Below are 18,798 nucleotides of genomic sequence, written 5' to 3' on the forward strand. Positions count from 1 at the left end.
CAGCTTCCTATTGAATGTGACATGGCTGACTAACGGAATATATTAACTTTTGGATGAAAAATGTGTTTAGGGATTGATTTGTAATTATTGTTTACTACGAGGATCTCTCATAAACTTTTTAAACCATATGAAGTGAAAAATAATTATGGCTAACCCAGTGACCAACGATGTAATTACCCCTAAAAAAAATCACAAAAAACCACCAACAGTAGATACCCTATCGGTTCCCTAAGCATTATGAATACTATAGTTCTACCTAATGTGTAGAGAACCAAAAGAGCTTTCCTATCTATTAGTTTAATACAAAATATTTTTTTTTCTTCTCTTATCTCTCATCTCTTTGCCTTATATTAGAGATTGTGTTGAAATTTTGTAAAAAATGTGAGTATATAGAAACTTGTATTTTTACGAAGAAATGATATTTAATTGATATAAAGAAATATAAAGATAGCTATTATAGAGCGTATTTGGACAAAGAAGTAAAAAATAGTTTTATTTCTTAAATTTTCGAAAAATTAAAAGAAAGCTGATGGGGATGCTATTAGGACTGTTATATATTCCTCGCACTTAAAATAGAAAATTAAAAAAAATAATAGAAAAATAGAAAATTTCGCCAAAGAATAGAATAAATTTCAGAACTCACATAACACCACACCAATTAACCCAAATCCCAAAATCCCCAACCGGAACCCCGAAGACAGTGAAGAAGCAGCCCCAGAAGACTCAGGCTTAGAAGAAGACCCGAAATTACAAATGCCTAGCAATGGCGTGGCAGAGTACGAGAGACAGAGGCTATCGAGAATTGAGGAGAACAGGTCGAGAATGAAGGCTCTGCGCCTGCCCAAGATTGCTTCTAGGTTGTTGCGTTCGGCTCGAAAGGTGAGCGAGAAGATGGAGGAGGAGGAGGAGAAGAAGATGGAAAAGAAGATGGAGAGGAAGATGAAGAAGGAGGAGAAGAAGAGGAAGAAGAAGGGGAAAGAGAAGGTTGAGGATGAGGAGGGACTGAGTTCTTCGAGCGGAGAGGAAGAGGATGATGAAGACTATTTAGGCCAAACATCTTCTGGGCCACATCGAAAGAAGGTCCGTTCTTTAATCTCTGCACATTGTCTCTGTGTCTGTGTTTGATTTACTCTGAAATTTCTTCTTTTCTCGGTTTCAGTTTGCTACCTTATTTATTTCCCAACTAGTTTCTTCTATATTTTTGAGAAAACTAGTCTCAAGGAGCTCTTGCTGTGACTAAGAGAGAGCTTTGGATACTTCCACTCAAAGCTTTAACTACGAATGCTCTTTTATATAATTTTTTGATAGGTAATCAAAGAAATATCATAAAAAGTCATGCACCCCTAAGCCTAGTATATAAAAAGAACACCACAACATAAAGAAAACAGAAAACAAAGGAAAACACCCTAAACCCAAGTACAAAAAAACTCTAAAGACCCCACCACAGAAACCCAACGCCCTCAAAGAGACCTGGGCTACATTACAACAGCATCGACCCTCTTGCCTTTAACCCGACTAGAACCAACTCCCCTAGTATCGAAGTTAATCGAGCATTCTAAAAATTCTTAGGTTTTCTCTTCCCTTTCTGCTTAGAAGCAGAGACAATGACCTCTTGGCTCTGCCCTTCATCAGCTAAAGCCACAAAAATCCAAGAAACCCTTCTCATTCCCCCGGTAAGAGACCCCCAAAGTGAAGTAATGCGACATTGCAACTTGCATTGCCCCGAGGTAACCAACAACCTCTCCCTCAAGATCACCACCCTTCAAATAAATGCCCACCTCGAAGACATGAGGGTACTGCTGATTATATAGTGTTTGGAGCTACAATTGATTCTTAGGTACATAAATTTTCTAGTGAGATGAAGTAAGAGTTTGAAATGAGAATGATTGGTCAGTTGAAATATTTTGTGGGTCTTCCAAGTCAAGCAAACAAATGAAGGCATCTTCATCTTTCAATCGAATTATGCCAAAGACTTGGTCAAGAGGTTTGGTTTGGATGGGAAGTGTCATGCTCATACTCCCGTGAGTGCTAGTGTGAAAATGAGTGGAGATTTGACTGGCAAGTGTTAATCAAACCCTCTATAGAAGCATGACTGGAAGTCTTCTCTATCTCAATGCTGAATATTTGTTTAAGCTTGTTCTTATAGAAACAGTCAGTGACCAAATCATTACAGAAAAAAGAGAGTTAATAACAAACAAAGTTAAAGATTGTGTTATGTCTAAGGGGGTGTATAGATGAGGGTGCCTAGCCTTAGTATGATAATGTTTTGACTTTTGATTTGATGTGCTTTACGATCTTCCTCCTGGGTTGAGTGGAACATATTGCATCCATTATGCAACAGAACAAATTAATTCCTACATCTTTTGATTCTCATGTATATTTTGGAGATTTTGAGCATTTATTGTGTTGACTGTCCAGTGTTTAATACATGAGTTATTGATGTCCACCTTTTGTGTGAATTTTTCCTTGTTTGGATCTAAAAATGAGAGGGAGATTTTTTTTTTTTCTTATGTACGGACAGCTCCCAACTGTATCCGGACAGGGCTGGGCCCGAGAGGCTGTTTGCCTGACCCTATCGGACACAGTCATGCCCTCTGGACGTGCTTCGGGAACTCAACCTGCATGTTGTTTTAAAAACCCCTCTTTGAACAAGGGTTTCATATTTTGTGTCTCACATCACAGCTCGACCTCTCCAAGTCGTTTTTATTCAAATTTGGTTGCTCCTTGTTTCTTTTAGTTTTAATTTCTTCCCACTCTCAATCCTAGGCATCGGCCCGGTAACCTTCGTCACCATCGGTTTTCCTCTTCAATGTCTTCTTTTTTCTTCTTTTTTTCTTCTTTTTTTTTTGTGGTTTTCTTCTTCATTGTTTTCATCTTAACCTTGATATTTCTTCTAAAATCTTGGCTATTCTTTTTCTTGTTAAAGATTGTGGTTGCGTTGGATTTGTTTAATGTTATTTTGTGTATTTAGGCATTCGTTCACTCTCATGGGTCATTTTCTCTTCATGATATATTTCTATGCACTCTAAATGTTTGATAAATTGCCTATGTCACATTTTCATCTCTCTATCATGTCTTTTGTTTCATCTCATGAATTTGCATCTTTATACATGATTAAATCTAATTTTGTGGGACTATTCTCATCTATCATGTTGCATGAATTCATTGGTTCTCATTACACTCACCAAGTGTATGTCTAAATGCCTCGCGGAAGTTTTTTTTACGTGTTGATTTGGTGTTTTTCATTTTCCAACAAATGTTCTTTGAAAGGAGTTTTCTTGAGTACTGCTGCCATTTGGTTCTATTTTTTTTTTGGATGAATGGTTCTATTTGTTTCACTTGCGCTTAGTATTTAATGGCATGTCCTTGCTTGGAAATGTTTGGTTATCTATTGTATGTAGGCTATGGCCGCCTCAACATTCGGGACTGCTTCCAAAAAGCGAACTCGAGAAGACAGGGATGCTCTGAGAGGCAAAATCAGTAAACGCTATATCATTGTTGAGCGTGGAGTCTTGAGGTCTGATCTCATGGTTGAACCATTCCAGTTCATTTATGACATTTTTAGAGAAAATAAGTGGCTGACTCTGTTTGAGCCGGTGAATGTCTACCATAGACTTGTTCGAGAATTCTACTCCAACATGTCTCTTGTGCTAGGTTCCTCTCCTCATTTCAAGACCAAAGTGTCTGGGACAAGTTTGTTGATCAATCCGGCTCTTATTAGTGAAGTGACCGGTATTCCTTTGACTAATGGGAAACCCTCTCCTTTTTCAGATACTGATACTCATCCGACAAAAGCTGAGATTATGGCAAGTTTGAACCCTGGAGGAGACCTAGAATGGGAAGAACAAAAGACCAAGATTCCTATTAGCTACTTGAGGGGTCCGGAGAAATTGTTGGCGAGGATCGTGATGCAAAATATGTGGCCCATCTCCAGAAACAGTGAGGTTACTATTGACAGAGCCAAAATGATCTATGCAATTATTAATAGGGTTCCTTTTTGCTTATGCACACACATGGTCATGACCATGATTGAGCTCTATGATGATCACGCCATTGCCTTACCTTTTGGTGGTCTAATTACAAAAATCCTCAAGAACAAACTACAACAGATTGCACCAAACGAACCAGCAGATGTTCCTGGGGGGTATTTTCGCAAGGGCACAATCATGAAGGTCAATGCTCAGCTTCAAAGGTTTCATGCTCCAGAAGAACAAGCTCATCCAACTCCACATGAACCGCAAGCTTCGTCTTCCTCTGCTCCATCTTCTTCAGATGTCATGGCTCAGCTGAACGTCATCACTGACTTACTCAAAGCTCAGGGATTGAGTATTGAGACAATCAACAAGCGGCTTGCGCTCATGGAGACAGACTTAGGGCAGGTCAAACTACATGTTCAAACAACTCTTCGCACCATTCTGCCGGAGGATCAACAGGATCAAGTGCATTGATACCCCTTCCTAGTTGTTTTTCTTACTTCTTTTGAACTATGTTTGGTTTCCTGTTTTTCTTTCATGAATTGTTTATTCTGATAGTAAATTATCTCTCGTATTTGCTATATTTTTTTTTTTCTTCCTTTGTCCTACTGTGACAAAAAGGGGGAGTACGGTTATGGGGGGAGATCATTTTTTATGCGCGTAATGAGCTTTTATTTGAGTGCCAGGGGCAATTTGTAACCCATACGTGTCTGTAATAGTTGTCACCGAATGACCTAAGGGGGAGTTAGTTTTTCATTGACTCATTTGGCGTCAATAACTTATTATTTATGTTTTTGGGACAATGTGGTTTCTAGTGTTCAACTCTAAAATCAGAAAGGGTGAAGATTTTGATGAAAGGAGTCATATCATATATGGGTGTCCGGATGGCCCGAAGATGTGTCCGGATAGATCTTCCAGAGAGCTCCACAAAACTTGCATGTCTGGACGGCTTATGGATGTGTCCGGACGGGACTTCCATAGAGTGCCAATTTTCCTACATGTCTAGATGGCTTATTAAAGGGACTAGACAGGACTTCCAGAGAGTATCATTTTTCTTGTATGTCCGGACGGCTTGATAATATGTCCGTACAAGACTTCGAGGAAGTTTGCAGTTTTTGTCTTGTTCAGACCATGTGACATCATGTTCGGACAGACGGGGTAATTAGGGATTCGAAACCTAGTTGCGTCCGGATGCCTTCTCACCCTGTTTGAACGCCACTGCCTTATTGCAAACCTATTTCTACTAGAACTAGGTTTTCTTCATAAGTCCATTTAAAGGGACTTTTAAGAATGATTTTTTTTTTAAGGATTCTAAAATAGAATTTAGTGTCCTGAGAGAGTATTTTAGACCTAGAGTATTAAAGTTACTTCTCTCTAAGAGTTTTGGTTATTGTTAACCTTCAACCATGAACAATCATTGAAGCCAATAAGAGCTGGATATGTAGATCAAGTAGAAGAACTCTCCAGAGGTTTTGGGAGAGGAGCAGGCTAGTGGTTCACTTGTTTAATACAAGAGTGTGTCAACTGTAGAGGTTTTGTGAGTATAAACATCTTGTAATTGCTTTTTTGTCTATGGTGGATTGATTCCCTAGGTTTGGCTGCCCCGGAGTAGTTTTACTTTTGAAGAGTTTTTCATAAGGTTTCCACTTCGTCACCAAATTGTTTGTGTTAATTATTTTACTCCTTTCATTATATTTGGTGGATGATTGTGTGGTTGGTTATTTTAAAATTTTGCATTACTTTGGTATCACCTATTCAACCTCCCTTTTAGGTGTTGTTTGGAGTGTGATTTATTATTTTCAGTGTTGCATGGTCACTTTCATTAAATTGGTGTGGGAGTAAGTTTCATTGCTGTAATTGGAAGCACGTGTTTTCAGTAATTATCTAAGATGCTTAGCTATACGCTCTGCTATGACCTAATTTCTGAATGCTCTCCTTTTGCTTTACTTTTGCTCCAGATGAAGAATAAAGGTTCAAAACCTAAGAAGAAAGTTCCTGCTCAAAAGTGTTTTGAGTGAGTCAGATTACATTGATGATCATGATGCACTGAAGCAGGTACGTTTCAATACTTCTTTGATAAATGTTCTTTAATTTGGCAGGTTTAGGTTGAATTTCTGTTTCAGTGTAGACCATCAACCAACTGCTGCAATGATGGCCCTACATGATTGTACAGAAATAAGTATGCTAATTCTGTAGCATCCAAATGCAGGCACTTGCGCTGTCTCTACAAGGTTCTGCTGGAGTTTCAGGTGTGGTACATTGTGGGCCTTCGAAATTCTCTGAAGCTGATGTAGGGAATGCTAGTCTTTAGAAAAAAATCGGTTTGTTTTGGGCTTTAGATTAGTATACCATGCACATATCTTTTGCCTCTTCTTCCCCTCACTGTCTTATGGTGGTTTGCTTTTGATTTCTGGTCAGCAGTATGCTGTCGGTTGCAAATGACTGAAGATGAACTGGTCGTGCACTTCTTTCAGTTTGATGGTAATTTCTGCCACCACTGTCTTTTGTGTGTATGTGCATGTGGAAAGTGATAGATATGTTGATCTGTGTTGGGGGGGGGGGGGGGGGGGGGGGGGGAGAGAGAGAGAGAGAGAGAGAGAGAGAGAGGTTTGCATAAGCGTTCAAAGATCCAATAAATGGGGATTGATATTAAGATCTATAGAAATATATAAGGTTTTAAAAATGCAGGTGTGAGTGTAAGGTTGGTATAAGAATATATGTTTAACCCCAAGGAGTTGGCTCAAGTAGTAACTAGTAAGATCCTTAGTCTTTGTAGTAGTCCAATGAGGTTTAAGGTTCAAATCCCCTTTTAGGTGCTAACAACTTAGTGGGGCCAGCCCGCCGGCGAAGTCGGAGTATTACCCGATCCGTGTGGAGAGGGTGCTTTACATGGGTCCGAGATTTACTTGACAGGAGTGGGTACACAAAGTGACCATGCCTTGGAGGGGTTCCTTGTCATAGAATATATATATATACACACACACACATGCAATGGAAATTTGAGATTTCTCCAACTTATGCTGTTTCTTCACTTTTGTAAGTTTAGTTGAAACTTATTTCATTTTAATTAGACTGAATGGGCCTTAATTTCAAATCTTAACCAGCCAAAAAGAGGCTATATCCCTGTTTGTGGTATTGTTCTGTTTTTCTTGAAGAATTTTTTGTCATTGATGAGAGGAATATTGGCATGCAGCTTAGTGGAAGGTGAGCATAACTATGAGGGATATAGAGAGAGTAGCAATGGCTCATGATTTTGTTTGGGCTGAGAAGGAGTTGGCTGATATGATCCGATGCTTTGATAGTGATGGAGATGGGAAGGTTAGTTCCCTCTACATTTGGGATTTCTTTCTTCAATAAATATTTAAAAAAAAATAGAGATAAGTAATTTTTGTCTTATAAATTGTTGGTAAATGAGCAAGAAAATAAAGTTATGAAAGGGTGAGAAGTAATTGAAGGCTGTAGATTGAGATGCAAATTGGGCTCTTTATTTGGCACTTTTTTGAGAGCTTCTAGTTAGATCCTCAGCCTAGTTTCCCTCTCTACAAAAAAACCCTTAGCCTTCTCTATTTCACATTGTGGGGGAGGAAGGGATCCCTCTTCCGGTTCCCTTCCAGTGTAGGTTCTCTAGTGTTTTTCTTCTTCTCTTAGGTCTTTTAGTTTTGGGTTTCTCTTCTTTTTTGGTGTAGATCTATGGTGGTTGGGTCTTCTCTGACGCGCACGCACCCGACCTGAGACCTCACCGGCTTGTTCCGATCCTCACCGTCGACACCGATTCTGTGGATTGCCGTCGTGCCGTTGTGTGAGGCTATTTGGTTCTTGTGCTTCTTGGGTTGTAGATCTACAGTGTTTGGGTCCTCCTTCCCGTGCACGTGCTTGGAGTGGGACTCTCCGTCGTGGTCCGGCTCTTCCCTGCCATCGGTGTTGCTGCGAGTGGCCGCCACGTGCCGTTTCGACACGCGTGGCTGAGGGAGTTTCTGAATTTTGGGTGCTAGATCTACGACGTTTGAGACCTCTTCTCCATGCACACGCCTCTTTAGTGGCTTCTTCGGCAGTTTCCGCTTCTTCCGGTGGTCTTTCCAGGCTGTTCCCGCGCCGCGCCGGTGCGCGTGGCTCCACACGCCATCGTCTCTCTCTCTTTCTTTCTTTTTTCTTTTCTTTTTTATTATTTTTTTATTTCCCTGTATTTATCGCTTTTCCTTTGTATTTTGGGTTTGTTCTTTTTCTGCTTCTGTTGGCTCGGGTTTTGGGTTTGTTTGTTATTTTTTGGGAAGGTTGTTAAGGGTTTCAGGTGGGTTTTGAGGGGTTTGTTGGGTTGGGGTACTTTCAGGGCTTGTTTGGGTGTTAGATGAGGCCTTCAACTGTATTTTGGGTTTTGGGTTTCTCGTGGGTTTTGTTTGAGTCGGGTCGGTGTTGAGGCATTTGTTTCTTGTATACTCCGTATGTACTAGGGGTGCTTTACGCATTTATTTATAAAATCTTTACTTATAAAAAAAAATGGTGTGGGAAAGAAAAAGAAAGAAATAAAGTCACTTTGCTCAGCTATATAAACTTAAACTGTAGACTATAGAGTTCCGGACACAAGTAACAAAATATTTTATTTCTTCTTGCTTGCATACGTCGACACAAATGTGTTGAGATATTTATGTAAATGGGAAACATATATAGCAGTCTCGATATGTCTAGATTCTACCAAGTTTAGTCTAGGGAAAGAATATGATTAATGCACTTTTTATTCTTGAAATTCAGATATTGCCTGCTTCGGGCTGGCCATTGGAACTACATGATTCAGAGCTTGGGTTTCCATTTACCTCTTGTTGGGTGATCCCTCCTATGTGAGGGACCAACCCACGTGGGTTTCAAGTCAAAAAGGCAGCAACCCTTTATGATTTTGTTGGCAACTATTTTTTTTTTTTTTTTGACAAAAAGAGAAGTAAGAAAAAGCAAGCAGCAACACAGACCGAGAGAGGGAGAGAAATAGAGCTTGTTTGGCAAATTGGTTTCTGTTTTTGTATTTGAGAATTGTTTTTGAGAACAAAAATAAAAAACCGTTTGCTGTTGTTTATTCGTAAAAAAGGTGTTTGGCCAAGTGTTTTCGAAAACAGTTTTTGAAAACAGAAAATAGTACAATTGTTTTCAAAACAGTTTTTACTTAAGAATAAAATAGAAAACTGTATGGCGTTTTTATATATTTTTTATTTTTCCATTTATTGTGTGATTTCCAAACAGAATTGTGTTGATAAAGTCATGAGGAGAGGCAACGAACCAGCATTACAATTCACACAAAATTGGATCAATAGCAAGCCATCATCTTCTCTACTTACAATAATCAAACCAGCATTACAATTCACACAAAATTCCCATTTCGTCCAAAATAATTGATTTCAGATCTACATGACCATCATATCAACTACGTGTAAATAACATGACCATCATACCTGCAAGTAATACCAAATGGCATCTCTGTATCAACATTCTACGGTATGCAAGTGATGTATTTATATCTGCATTCAATGTCCCACCCATGGGATAAAAAGAGGAAAGGAGAGACATTCTTAGAAGTGATAAATCTAAAAAAATGAGATATTGGTGAAATTACAACAGTGTCGTTCCCATAGTCTCAAAACTTAGTACTAATAATGTTAGGTAGTGTCGTTTCCATTACATAAACTGCATAAACATGATCTTGTGATTGGAGCCGTTTTGACAGATGAAGCGCAGATATCTCTTCTGTAATCAGATCTTCTTCTTAACACATTAAGGCCTTTTTATAACACAAAACTCATGAAGGAAATTATTGAAGGACAAAGGTTGGTAGGGTTAGTTGCAATGGAAGGAAACACAAATTCAAAGGCAAAATTGAAGATGATGCAAAGGCCAGGTTATGGGGTAGATGTAGGAATTGAAGAGGTTGGTGATAGAGTGATGTGAAGAGAAAGGTGCAGTGAAGGCAGGTGTGAAAGATGGAGAGTTGCTAGCAGGCATGAAGATCAACGAAGACGTGTGAAGAATGAAGATGGAGAAAATTAAAACAGAGAAAATTCGTGACAAAAATGCGACACCCTGGTGGTTCGAATGGTGGCCTTGGCACTGTGCACTTAAACTTAAGAATGGTTTTCTTAAGTTGTTCTGCGTGCCTTTTCTGAAAAATGAGAACAGTTTCGTGAAAACATGTTAGAGTTGTTTCCTAATTTCATGTTTTTTGGTGTTTTTGCTCGTACCAAAACATGTTCTACTGTTTTGGAAACAGAAAACTGTTTCCAAAACAGGTAAACAAACAGGCTCATAATTTTTGTGGGGGGGGGGGGAGAGAGAGAGAGAGAGAGAGAGAGCAGTGCTGAATTTAGAGAAGAAAAAAAGAAAAATTTAGGGCTTTTACTTAGCCTGTTTTTGTCAGAGATTGGAGGGTCGTTTATGGCTCGATCTTGATAAGATTTCAGTATGTCGTTCTTGACGATGAGAGCTTCATATTGACTAGTGTTACTCGTCGGATTTTTTTTCCAATTGCTTGGTTGCTCATACCCACTTGGTGAGATATTTCTTTGTTGTTCTTGTTGAAATCCACTCTTGGAGTGACGGATTTATATTATGATCGAAGAATATATGTATTCTTGATGTGGTGGTAGCCTCTAGATATTATTCTAGAGAAGACATTTGTAAGCTCATTATTGTTGATGTGGAAGATTTAACTCGATTAGGTATTGTGGTTTTTCCCTTCATACTAAGGGTTTTCCACATACAAATTTTAGTGTCTTACTTGGAGGTTTGATTTATTTCTCTACATTGTTGGTGAGTTTATTTTTTGTGCTAGATTGACTATTTAGTTTGTACGAAGAGAGATGAATAAACTCTGTTGTGTCACCCCTAACAATGTGATTTCAGAGCTTTGATTAATTGTTAGTGTGAAGTTATTGTGTAAGTTAAATAGATGAGACATCTAATTGCATGGTTAAACTCACAGCTTCCAATTATTCAATTTGGAAGACTAGAATTGATTTATTTTGCACTGTAAAGAGTTGTTTGAACCTATTGAGTTGAATGGGGTCAAATCAGATGCTAAAACCGATGATGAATGAAAGTTGCCAGGAAATTACCTAGCTCCTCTCCCTTGAGATACACCACCATATAGGGATTTAGCTTGTGTTGATTATGTCAAATTAAATCAGCTTAGAAATGGATCTAGAGAGAAATAAAAAACTATCTCTAATAGGTTTAATACACTTGTCATTTCATGACTTGTCGTAAGTTACTATTAATTACAATTGATTCTACTAAACAATTGTAAACAATTGTAATTAAAGAATTGCAATTGCACCCTATTTATTTAGTTTTGATTATTCAAATAATCCCAATGACTTATATTTTACAATAGACCCCTTCATGAAATATTTTGTAGTCGCATTAAAGTCATAAAATGATTATCACTTTAATTCACTATCTTTTATCTTTGAATACCCAATTTAATCCCTTGATTATTCTCATACTCGTTAAATCTCATTTCACAATGTACATAATAATTTTAGTAGCTCTTACTAAAATGCTTTAGTTATAGATTAACAAAAATCAATTCCACTAAATATATCTCAAAGTGATATATTTTTTTTATAAGTAATAAGCCAATCTCGTTAAAAGCGTGAGGCACCCCTTAGTACATTGAGAGTATACAAAAGGAAACGCCTAGCCAGAGAAATGAGTAAGGAAATCAAGAAAGCTAAAAAGATACACATAAACCATAGTCCAAAGATACAAAGTGTGATAGAAGGAGGATAAAAGTTCTTCAGAGGTCTTCTCCACGTCTTCAAAGCTTTGGTTATTTCTTTTCCTCCATAAGCACCAAAAGAGGGAAGTGGGCACTATTTTCCACACCATAGCACTCTTCGACCGGCCCGAAGACCACCAACAAGCAAGTAGATCAATAACCCGTCGTGACATTACCCAAGACAACCCAAAACGACTGAAAAGAGAATATTACAAACTAGAAGCCACATTGCAATGGAGAAGAAGATGGTCCACGGACTCCTTTGTGTTCTTGCACATGCAACATCTATTTATCACGATAACATGATGCTTCTTGAGATTGTCCAAGGTGAGGATCTTCCCAAAAGTCACCGACCACGAAAAGAAGGCCGACCTTGAGGCGGCTTGGGTCCGCCACACACACTTCCAGGGAAAGCGAGTACATATCGGACGGGACAAAGAGTGGAAAAAAGACGAGACCTTGAATAGGCCTCTTTTTAGAAGGGATCCACTAAAGTTTGTCTTCCCCACCTCTTCACTATAACTGAATGCAGCATTTAGAAGAAAGAAGCAAAAACATCCACCTCTCAATTATGAGCTTCTCTAGGAAAGCTCACGTTCTACTGGTTGGAACCACCCAAAAGCTCTAAGTTATTTGCAACGGAGGCGTCCTTCGCAGCTCAGTGTGATATTTCTTACCTATTTGATCGAATCAAAAGATTTAGATTCCTTCTAAAGGAGAAGTGTTCACAATGATACATGTGATCACCCAACACACCGAGAATTTTGATCATTAAGGATCTCTCCCCTAAATGTATCAAAGTGACCTCCATTTCACTTTTGAGTTCACAACCCTCTCAAGATTGAGAGTAAATACTATAAGTAGTCATGAGTTTCACATCCTTCTTTTGAAAGTGTTATAAACGATGACAACACGTGTGGTCTGTTCAGTGCGTTGTAACTGCACCAACATTTCAGTCAGAAGTATCCACTTCATATAATCAAGATAGAGCATCATGATTGATGTATTATAGTCTTATCAAATAGAATGCCCAATTTTATTACTATAACACCCTACTCTTTAATTATTGTTTGGTGTGCTCAATTATTGCCTAAGCATGTTAGGGTTGGTTCTAAGTACCCAAGTGTGAGAAAATTGGATATTTTTGAATTTTAGTGAAAGTCTACGTTGGATTATCGATTGGTCTCGGGTGATGATCGATCAGTGTTGATGCAACCCTAGCGGTCGATTGGCCAAGCAAAGATTGATCGGTGTAGTTTGCATGTAAATAGTATTTTGACATCTCAGTAAAGTGCACGAACATGGCTGGTTTAGAACCTTTAGTGTAGTTTGCATGCAAATAGAATGGTGATCAATAACTCTCTCGCCCAGAACACTATTTGGTTAGTTTAAGAGGTTTAGGGTAGGTGTTCAGTCTAATAAAACCTTCTAACGTTCGGATTTTTCACAGAGAACATCGTTGAGAAGCTCGAGGACGTTTACCAAGGAAACCCTTACGATCAATGTGAGTTATTCATGCTTATTACTCACACGAAATATTTTCTAACAAGTGTGAACTCCATTTTGTGAAAATGAAGGATTGAAAATGTATCTTGTAATTTTTTAAGATTGCATGCATGTAAAGGACAATGATTAATTGCATTGTATGACATGACTTCCATATACGGATCATAGTCGTGAGCTTACCATTATATTGGTTTGACTCTATGGTCCAGAGTTTATGTTTATGTTATTGCCATTTAGATCTTTTGGCCAAATTAATGACCAACGCAACCATGTACGGATGGCAATAAGGCCTTGCAGCATCACTAGTGGTTATTGTTATATTGTGATCCATTAGTATGGTTGTCTCGTGTTTGTAAGAGATGATTAATTCCGGTGATTAGCCATTTGTTAAGAGGTCTGAGTCAATTTTTAAAACTTATTTACTTGGTAAATAGGTTCGGGGAGATGCATCAAGTTAGTTACTTGTTAATCAATTTTGGTGGTGTTACAAATTATGCCACAAAGACATTAAATATCCCATGAAAACATCAATTGACACAAAGACACCTCGCAAGCCTTCGAATTATTTTGTTTCTATGTTGCAGATGTAACACTTCCTCTTTAACCCCAACTCAAAAACATAGATTTGAGCATCATCAATAAGCTTACCAATAAAAATAGGGAAATGATCCCTTCATCTTTTCGAATGGGTGGTTTTCAATTAATATATTCTTACTTTTGGATCAAGACTCTTCACATGTTCATCCAAAGAATGAGTTTAACTTTTGAAAAAAAAAAATTACTTGTAAGTTACATAATAGCATTTTGAAAGCTCATAATTCTGTTGCTTTAAAAGGAGAAAATTTAAACATAAATCGACTTGATTATTGATTAATATGATAACACTATCATAGTTACAAATCGTAAATGACTCCATTTAAATAAAACTTTCCATAGGACAATTTTATACAACATATATAATTTTACATTGCTAAAGCATTGAATCAATGTCATAGATCTTACTGTGATCATTTACAATTTAAATGTATCTTCATAATTCCCATAACTACATTTCCTCTATAATTTCTCTTCCTCATAAACAAGATCTTTTGAGTAGTAATTTTCATATAATTTGACTTTCAATAAATCAATGGTATAATAATTTGGATTCTATATATTATTCTATAGCGTGGTTATCACTCCATTAAAGCTAATATTTTCTTTCAAAACCTTTTAAATGGGTGGGTTAATATAGTATATTGTAACTATTGATTAAAACTAAATGCATTATTACTAGCATTCTTACTTAGCAAAAAATCAAAGGTTAACATCAAAGCTGTTTTGCAACTTTATGACACTTGATTGAAAAACTTCATAGTTCGAATAGCCACAACTATTAAATAACACTTATTTGAAGAAAATAGTTTTAATATTAAATCAATTCATATATTAAATTGTTGTTATTACAAGTGTGTCTAGTCATTCAATTGTATATATAGAGGATTAAAGGGTCCAAGCATTAATTATCACAAGCATATAACCCGCGTCATGCGCGGGTTTTTACTAATTGAAATTGCGTCATGTGCTTATGTGTAAAAAGTAATAAATAATGTGCAAAGTAGTTTAAAAAAAGTTTTGAATTATTCTATTAGAATGCTACATTTAATTTAAGAAACAAAATATAAATTTAGGAATAATTAAGAATGAAAATACGTAAACGTATATTGTAAATGATCTCGATTATAGGCTTTTCTCCTATTGATTCATCTTCCAATACATATAAAAACCATATAATTTTAAACTTTAGAAGAAAATACATAGCAAAATTAACAGGTTTTTTTTTTCTTTTTTCTTTTAAATGAATACCAAATAAACCAAAATCTTTTTCTCAATATTTAATGCCTAAAAACATGAGTAAATCATACCAATTGGTTAAAAAAATCCCATAAAACATGTTTAAATCATTGTTTACATAGGTGTAGTTTTAAATTAAATGAACAGTAAGAACAAAACCTAGTTTTTGATTATCAAGGTATCAATAGACAATTAGTTGGACTCTTTGATATTGTTGATGCGATACTTATTATATTTCAATATAAATAAAACCATTATAATTTCAAACATTTAAAAAATGCAAAGCAAAATAAACAGGATATATATATATATATATATATATATATATATATATATATATATATATATATACAAAACAAAATAAAATAAAATATTTCACTCAACATCTCTTTTGTGTTTTGAAAGTATTTATGTTCTTTTGCTGCGTAATAATCCAATAATTTTTTTCCTTCTTTTGCCTGTACTTACCAAAAAATGCCTAAGAATCTAACAAATCACACAAATGAATAATTAAAAAGAAAAAAGACAAAACATTCAAACATAATAATCCAATAATTTTTTTACTTCTTTTGCTTGTACTTACAAAAAGTGACTAAAAAACTGACAAATCAAACAAATGAATAATTTAAAAAAGAAAAAAACAAAAGACAAAACATTCAAATAAATAACCGCCCAACCAAATATTTCACAAACAAAACAAAGATAAAATCATATCTCAACCCAAACCGAAATTCAAATCGATGTCTAATTCAAGAAACTTTTTCAATAAACAAACATTAAAGGAAAAAATGAATTTACAGTCACAAAAAATGTATACATAAAAACATAAAGATATGTTAATGCAACATACTTTTGGATTAAATAGATACCCTAGACTAAATTAACGTTAAATTCAACATCTATAGAACGACAAAAAAAAAAAAAAAAAGTGCTTAACAAAAGTAAAAGATTTTTTTTTTCTAAGAAAAAAAATCTTTACTTCAGCACTCTATTTTTTTCTTGAGTATCGTTGGTCCTAGTAGATTTAATAACAGCACTACATACATCCATGAGTACAAATTTTAAAACTAACCCGTAATTTTGTACCGTAAGGGATTACATAATTCATGTATAAATTGTGAAAGGCTCTATGAAACTATGTTATTTCACGTATAAAGATAGAACAAATACACAATATGTAGAAAGAAGAAGAATTTTTTTTTTTTTTTTTTGAAGTCAAGAAGAAAGTTAGTTACCTCTTTGAGGGTAGAACAACCAATAGTTTATCAAATGGTTTTAATGGAGGACCCTTGCAAGTAGTGAATCCTAGTATGGTTAAAACCTGTAGCATGTCTCTACCAATAATCCGAAACATTGTATAGCAGGCTTTGCAGCGGTTTTTTTTTTTTTTTTTCCTATGTACAGCAGCGTTGTTTGTTTTTTTATCAATGAATAGCAACGTACAGTTTTTCTTTTTTGCAAGCAGCGGTTGTTTGTTTGTTTTTTTTTTTTCTCAATGTATAGCAACGGTTTTTATTTTTATTTTTTTTGAGAGAAAAAATAGGGATTTAGTTTTTATTTAGCATTGAAATAGGGAGTAAGTTGATTACTACATTTTAACACAAACTTAAACTCACCGTTCAACTTAAAATGGACACTTGAAAACATTTTAAAATGCCACTTGTTTGAATGTTATGCAATCTTCTTAGTGATTCCTCTATTATATATATATATGATTCTAAATTTGCTTCAGAATATATAAGTTTCTAAAGAGGGGGAAAGTAAAGGGCTAGAATATGTATTAGAAAACTTATATTGGTGATAATGGAGTTGCTTATCCCTATTCTTGTTTAAGTTCATGCTAATGACCTTGCCTCTACCTCTTTTGGTCTGTCTTCACTCTCCATCATGCTTTTTGATTTTTCTGAACTTGATAAAGTTCAGGAAAGAATGGGTGAATGCCTTAAACCTCAAATCAAATATTGCAAAAAAGAAAGAAGGCTACATGATGACCAAGGGGTACTATGAGAGATGTATTTAGTTTAGCTTTCTAAACTGCCTGCATCGTATTAAAGGAAATGAGGACCCTATTATGACTCCTCTCATTAAAAGGTGTGGAGGTGATTGAGCTAGAAAACATGTATTAATAATCCATATTCAGACTTGTTTATTAAACTGCTATGAAGAGAATATCGAAAATTTCTCAAAGATTTACAACGAGCATATCGAAAATACACCAAAGATTTACAACGAGCCTATCGAAAATCCTCCAAAGATTACCAACAATCTCAAAGAGCGTATTCAAAAATTCCTAAAGAATTTCAGAAGGTATTTAGATGTCGTTTATACGCAAAATCCATCAATTCCAGCTTTAGACTTAGTAAAGGAAGACTTTCCAAATTTATAATTACTTTTAAGGTGGTGATAAAAGTTTCATTTATAAATTATTTATTTTCATTCAAAAAAAAAAAAGGCAGTTGGTTTGACTTCATTTAGGAGATTACTTGCAAGTGTAGTTTCTCATATTTGCCAACTTGTTCGAGCTATTTGGAGAAGCGAGCTTGCAATCTACGATTAAGTGGATTCTTGATTCTTGATGAACAATAAAGCATATAATTAACATTTGCAAGATTCTTTGATCTTGGATGATTCATTTGATTCTTGTATTTTTCAAGAATAAATGACTATCTTTTTTTCTTTCCTTCTTTTTTTTTTTTTTTCTTTTCTTTTCTTTTCTTTTCTGGGCAGAAAATAGTAGAGAGGGGCAACCAAATGTTGCATCCTACTTTATTCAGACCTTCAGAATGATTTGATGGCAACATAGACTAGGGAATTTAGATATTGATTTTTTTTTTTCTTTTTTTCTTTTTTAGTGCAACTACCAACAGTTGTCAACAAGAGTCAGATTACCTTCAACATGCCATCAAGCTCACGCTTGTCAGCATAATTGTTTCTCATCATTGAAATTGGAGTCTGCTGATAATAAGAGTGTTTCAATATCAAGTGTTTTAATATATTGCATGCTCTTTAATTTTAATTCTAAGCTTTATTTATTTTGCTCTGTTTGTGATTGATCAAGAATCCCCTGCTTGTGATCAAGTTAACTTGTGTTTATATTTATCTAATAAAGTTGGTAGCTAGGTCAAAATAAGGCTAAGTAATGATGTTATTGATGGTCTATGAAGAGTTATATTTTTCAATTATTTGATTAAGTGAGATACTGATGAAATTTCTATTTTTGAGGTGTGATTCTTATACCCTTTAATGTTGAGACTTACCAAACGCTATTGATTGGCCTTTTAACATGGAGTTCAACAGTTGACATGCCCTCTTGACAGGAGACGTTTTGGGAACGGAAAATCGTCTCTTGATAGTTTTTTTTTTAATTAAAAAATAAAATATAATAAAAAAGTATCTTCTAATGTAACATCAAATGACACTTTTTGATTATATTTTATTTTTTTATTAAAAAGAGACTGCAAGGAAACGGTTTTTGTCACCTGTGTATTACCTCTCTTCAAAGTATGCGGAGAGTTTGGTCCTTTGAAGTGCCAAAATCAAATTCTCATTTACAACATACACTCGTTAAATATCTAGGCACATAACAAGAAGTATCGAAGAAGTCGCGTTCCTACGACATGGCTGAAGGTACCGGTGTTGCACAACTAGTAGAGAGGGTGTCTGTTCTCAAAAGAGAAACTGCCGGCTTGAAGGTGCACGAAAGGAAGCAAGGATTATTGGAGGCAATGT

The 18,798-nt window shown here is 35.8% G+C and overlaps 1 protein-coding gene across 1 annotated transcript; it reads left to right on the forward strand.

Moving 5' to 3' along the window:
* The first annotated feature begins 645 nt into the window (after window positions 1–645).
* On the forward strand, window positions 646–6,386 carry LOC133880127 (uncharacterized). The gene is made up of 4 exons (XM_062319009.1): window positions 646–1,080; window positions 3,402–4,439; window positions 5,933–6,029; window positions 6,184–6,386. The coding sequence occupies exons 1-3, from the start codon at window positions 754–756 to the stop codon at window positions 5,990–5,992; spliced, it is 1,425 nt and encodes a 474-aa protein (XP_062174993.1). The 5' UTR covers window positions 646–753; the 3' UTR covers window positions 5,993–6,029; window positions 6,184–6,386.
* Window positions 6,387–18,798: the final 12,412 nt, after the last annotated feature.

The sequence above is a fragment of the Alnus glutinosa genome, chromosome 10 (assembly GCF_958979055.1).
Source record: "Alnus glutinosa chromosome 10, dhAlnGlut1.1, whole genome shotgun sequence".
In the NCBI taxonomy this organism is placed as follows: Eukaryota; Viridiplantae; Streptophyta; class Magnoliopsida; order Fagales; family Betulaceae; genus Alnus; species Alnus glutinosa.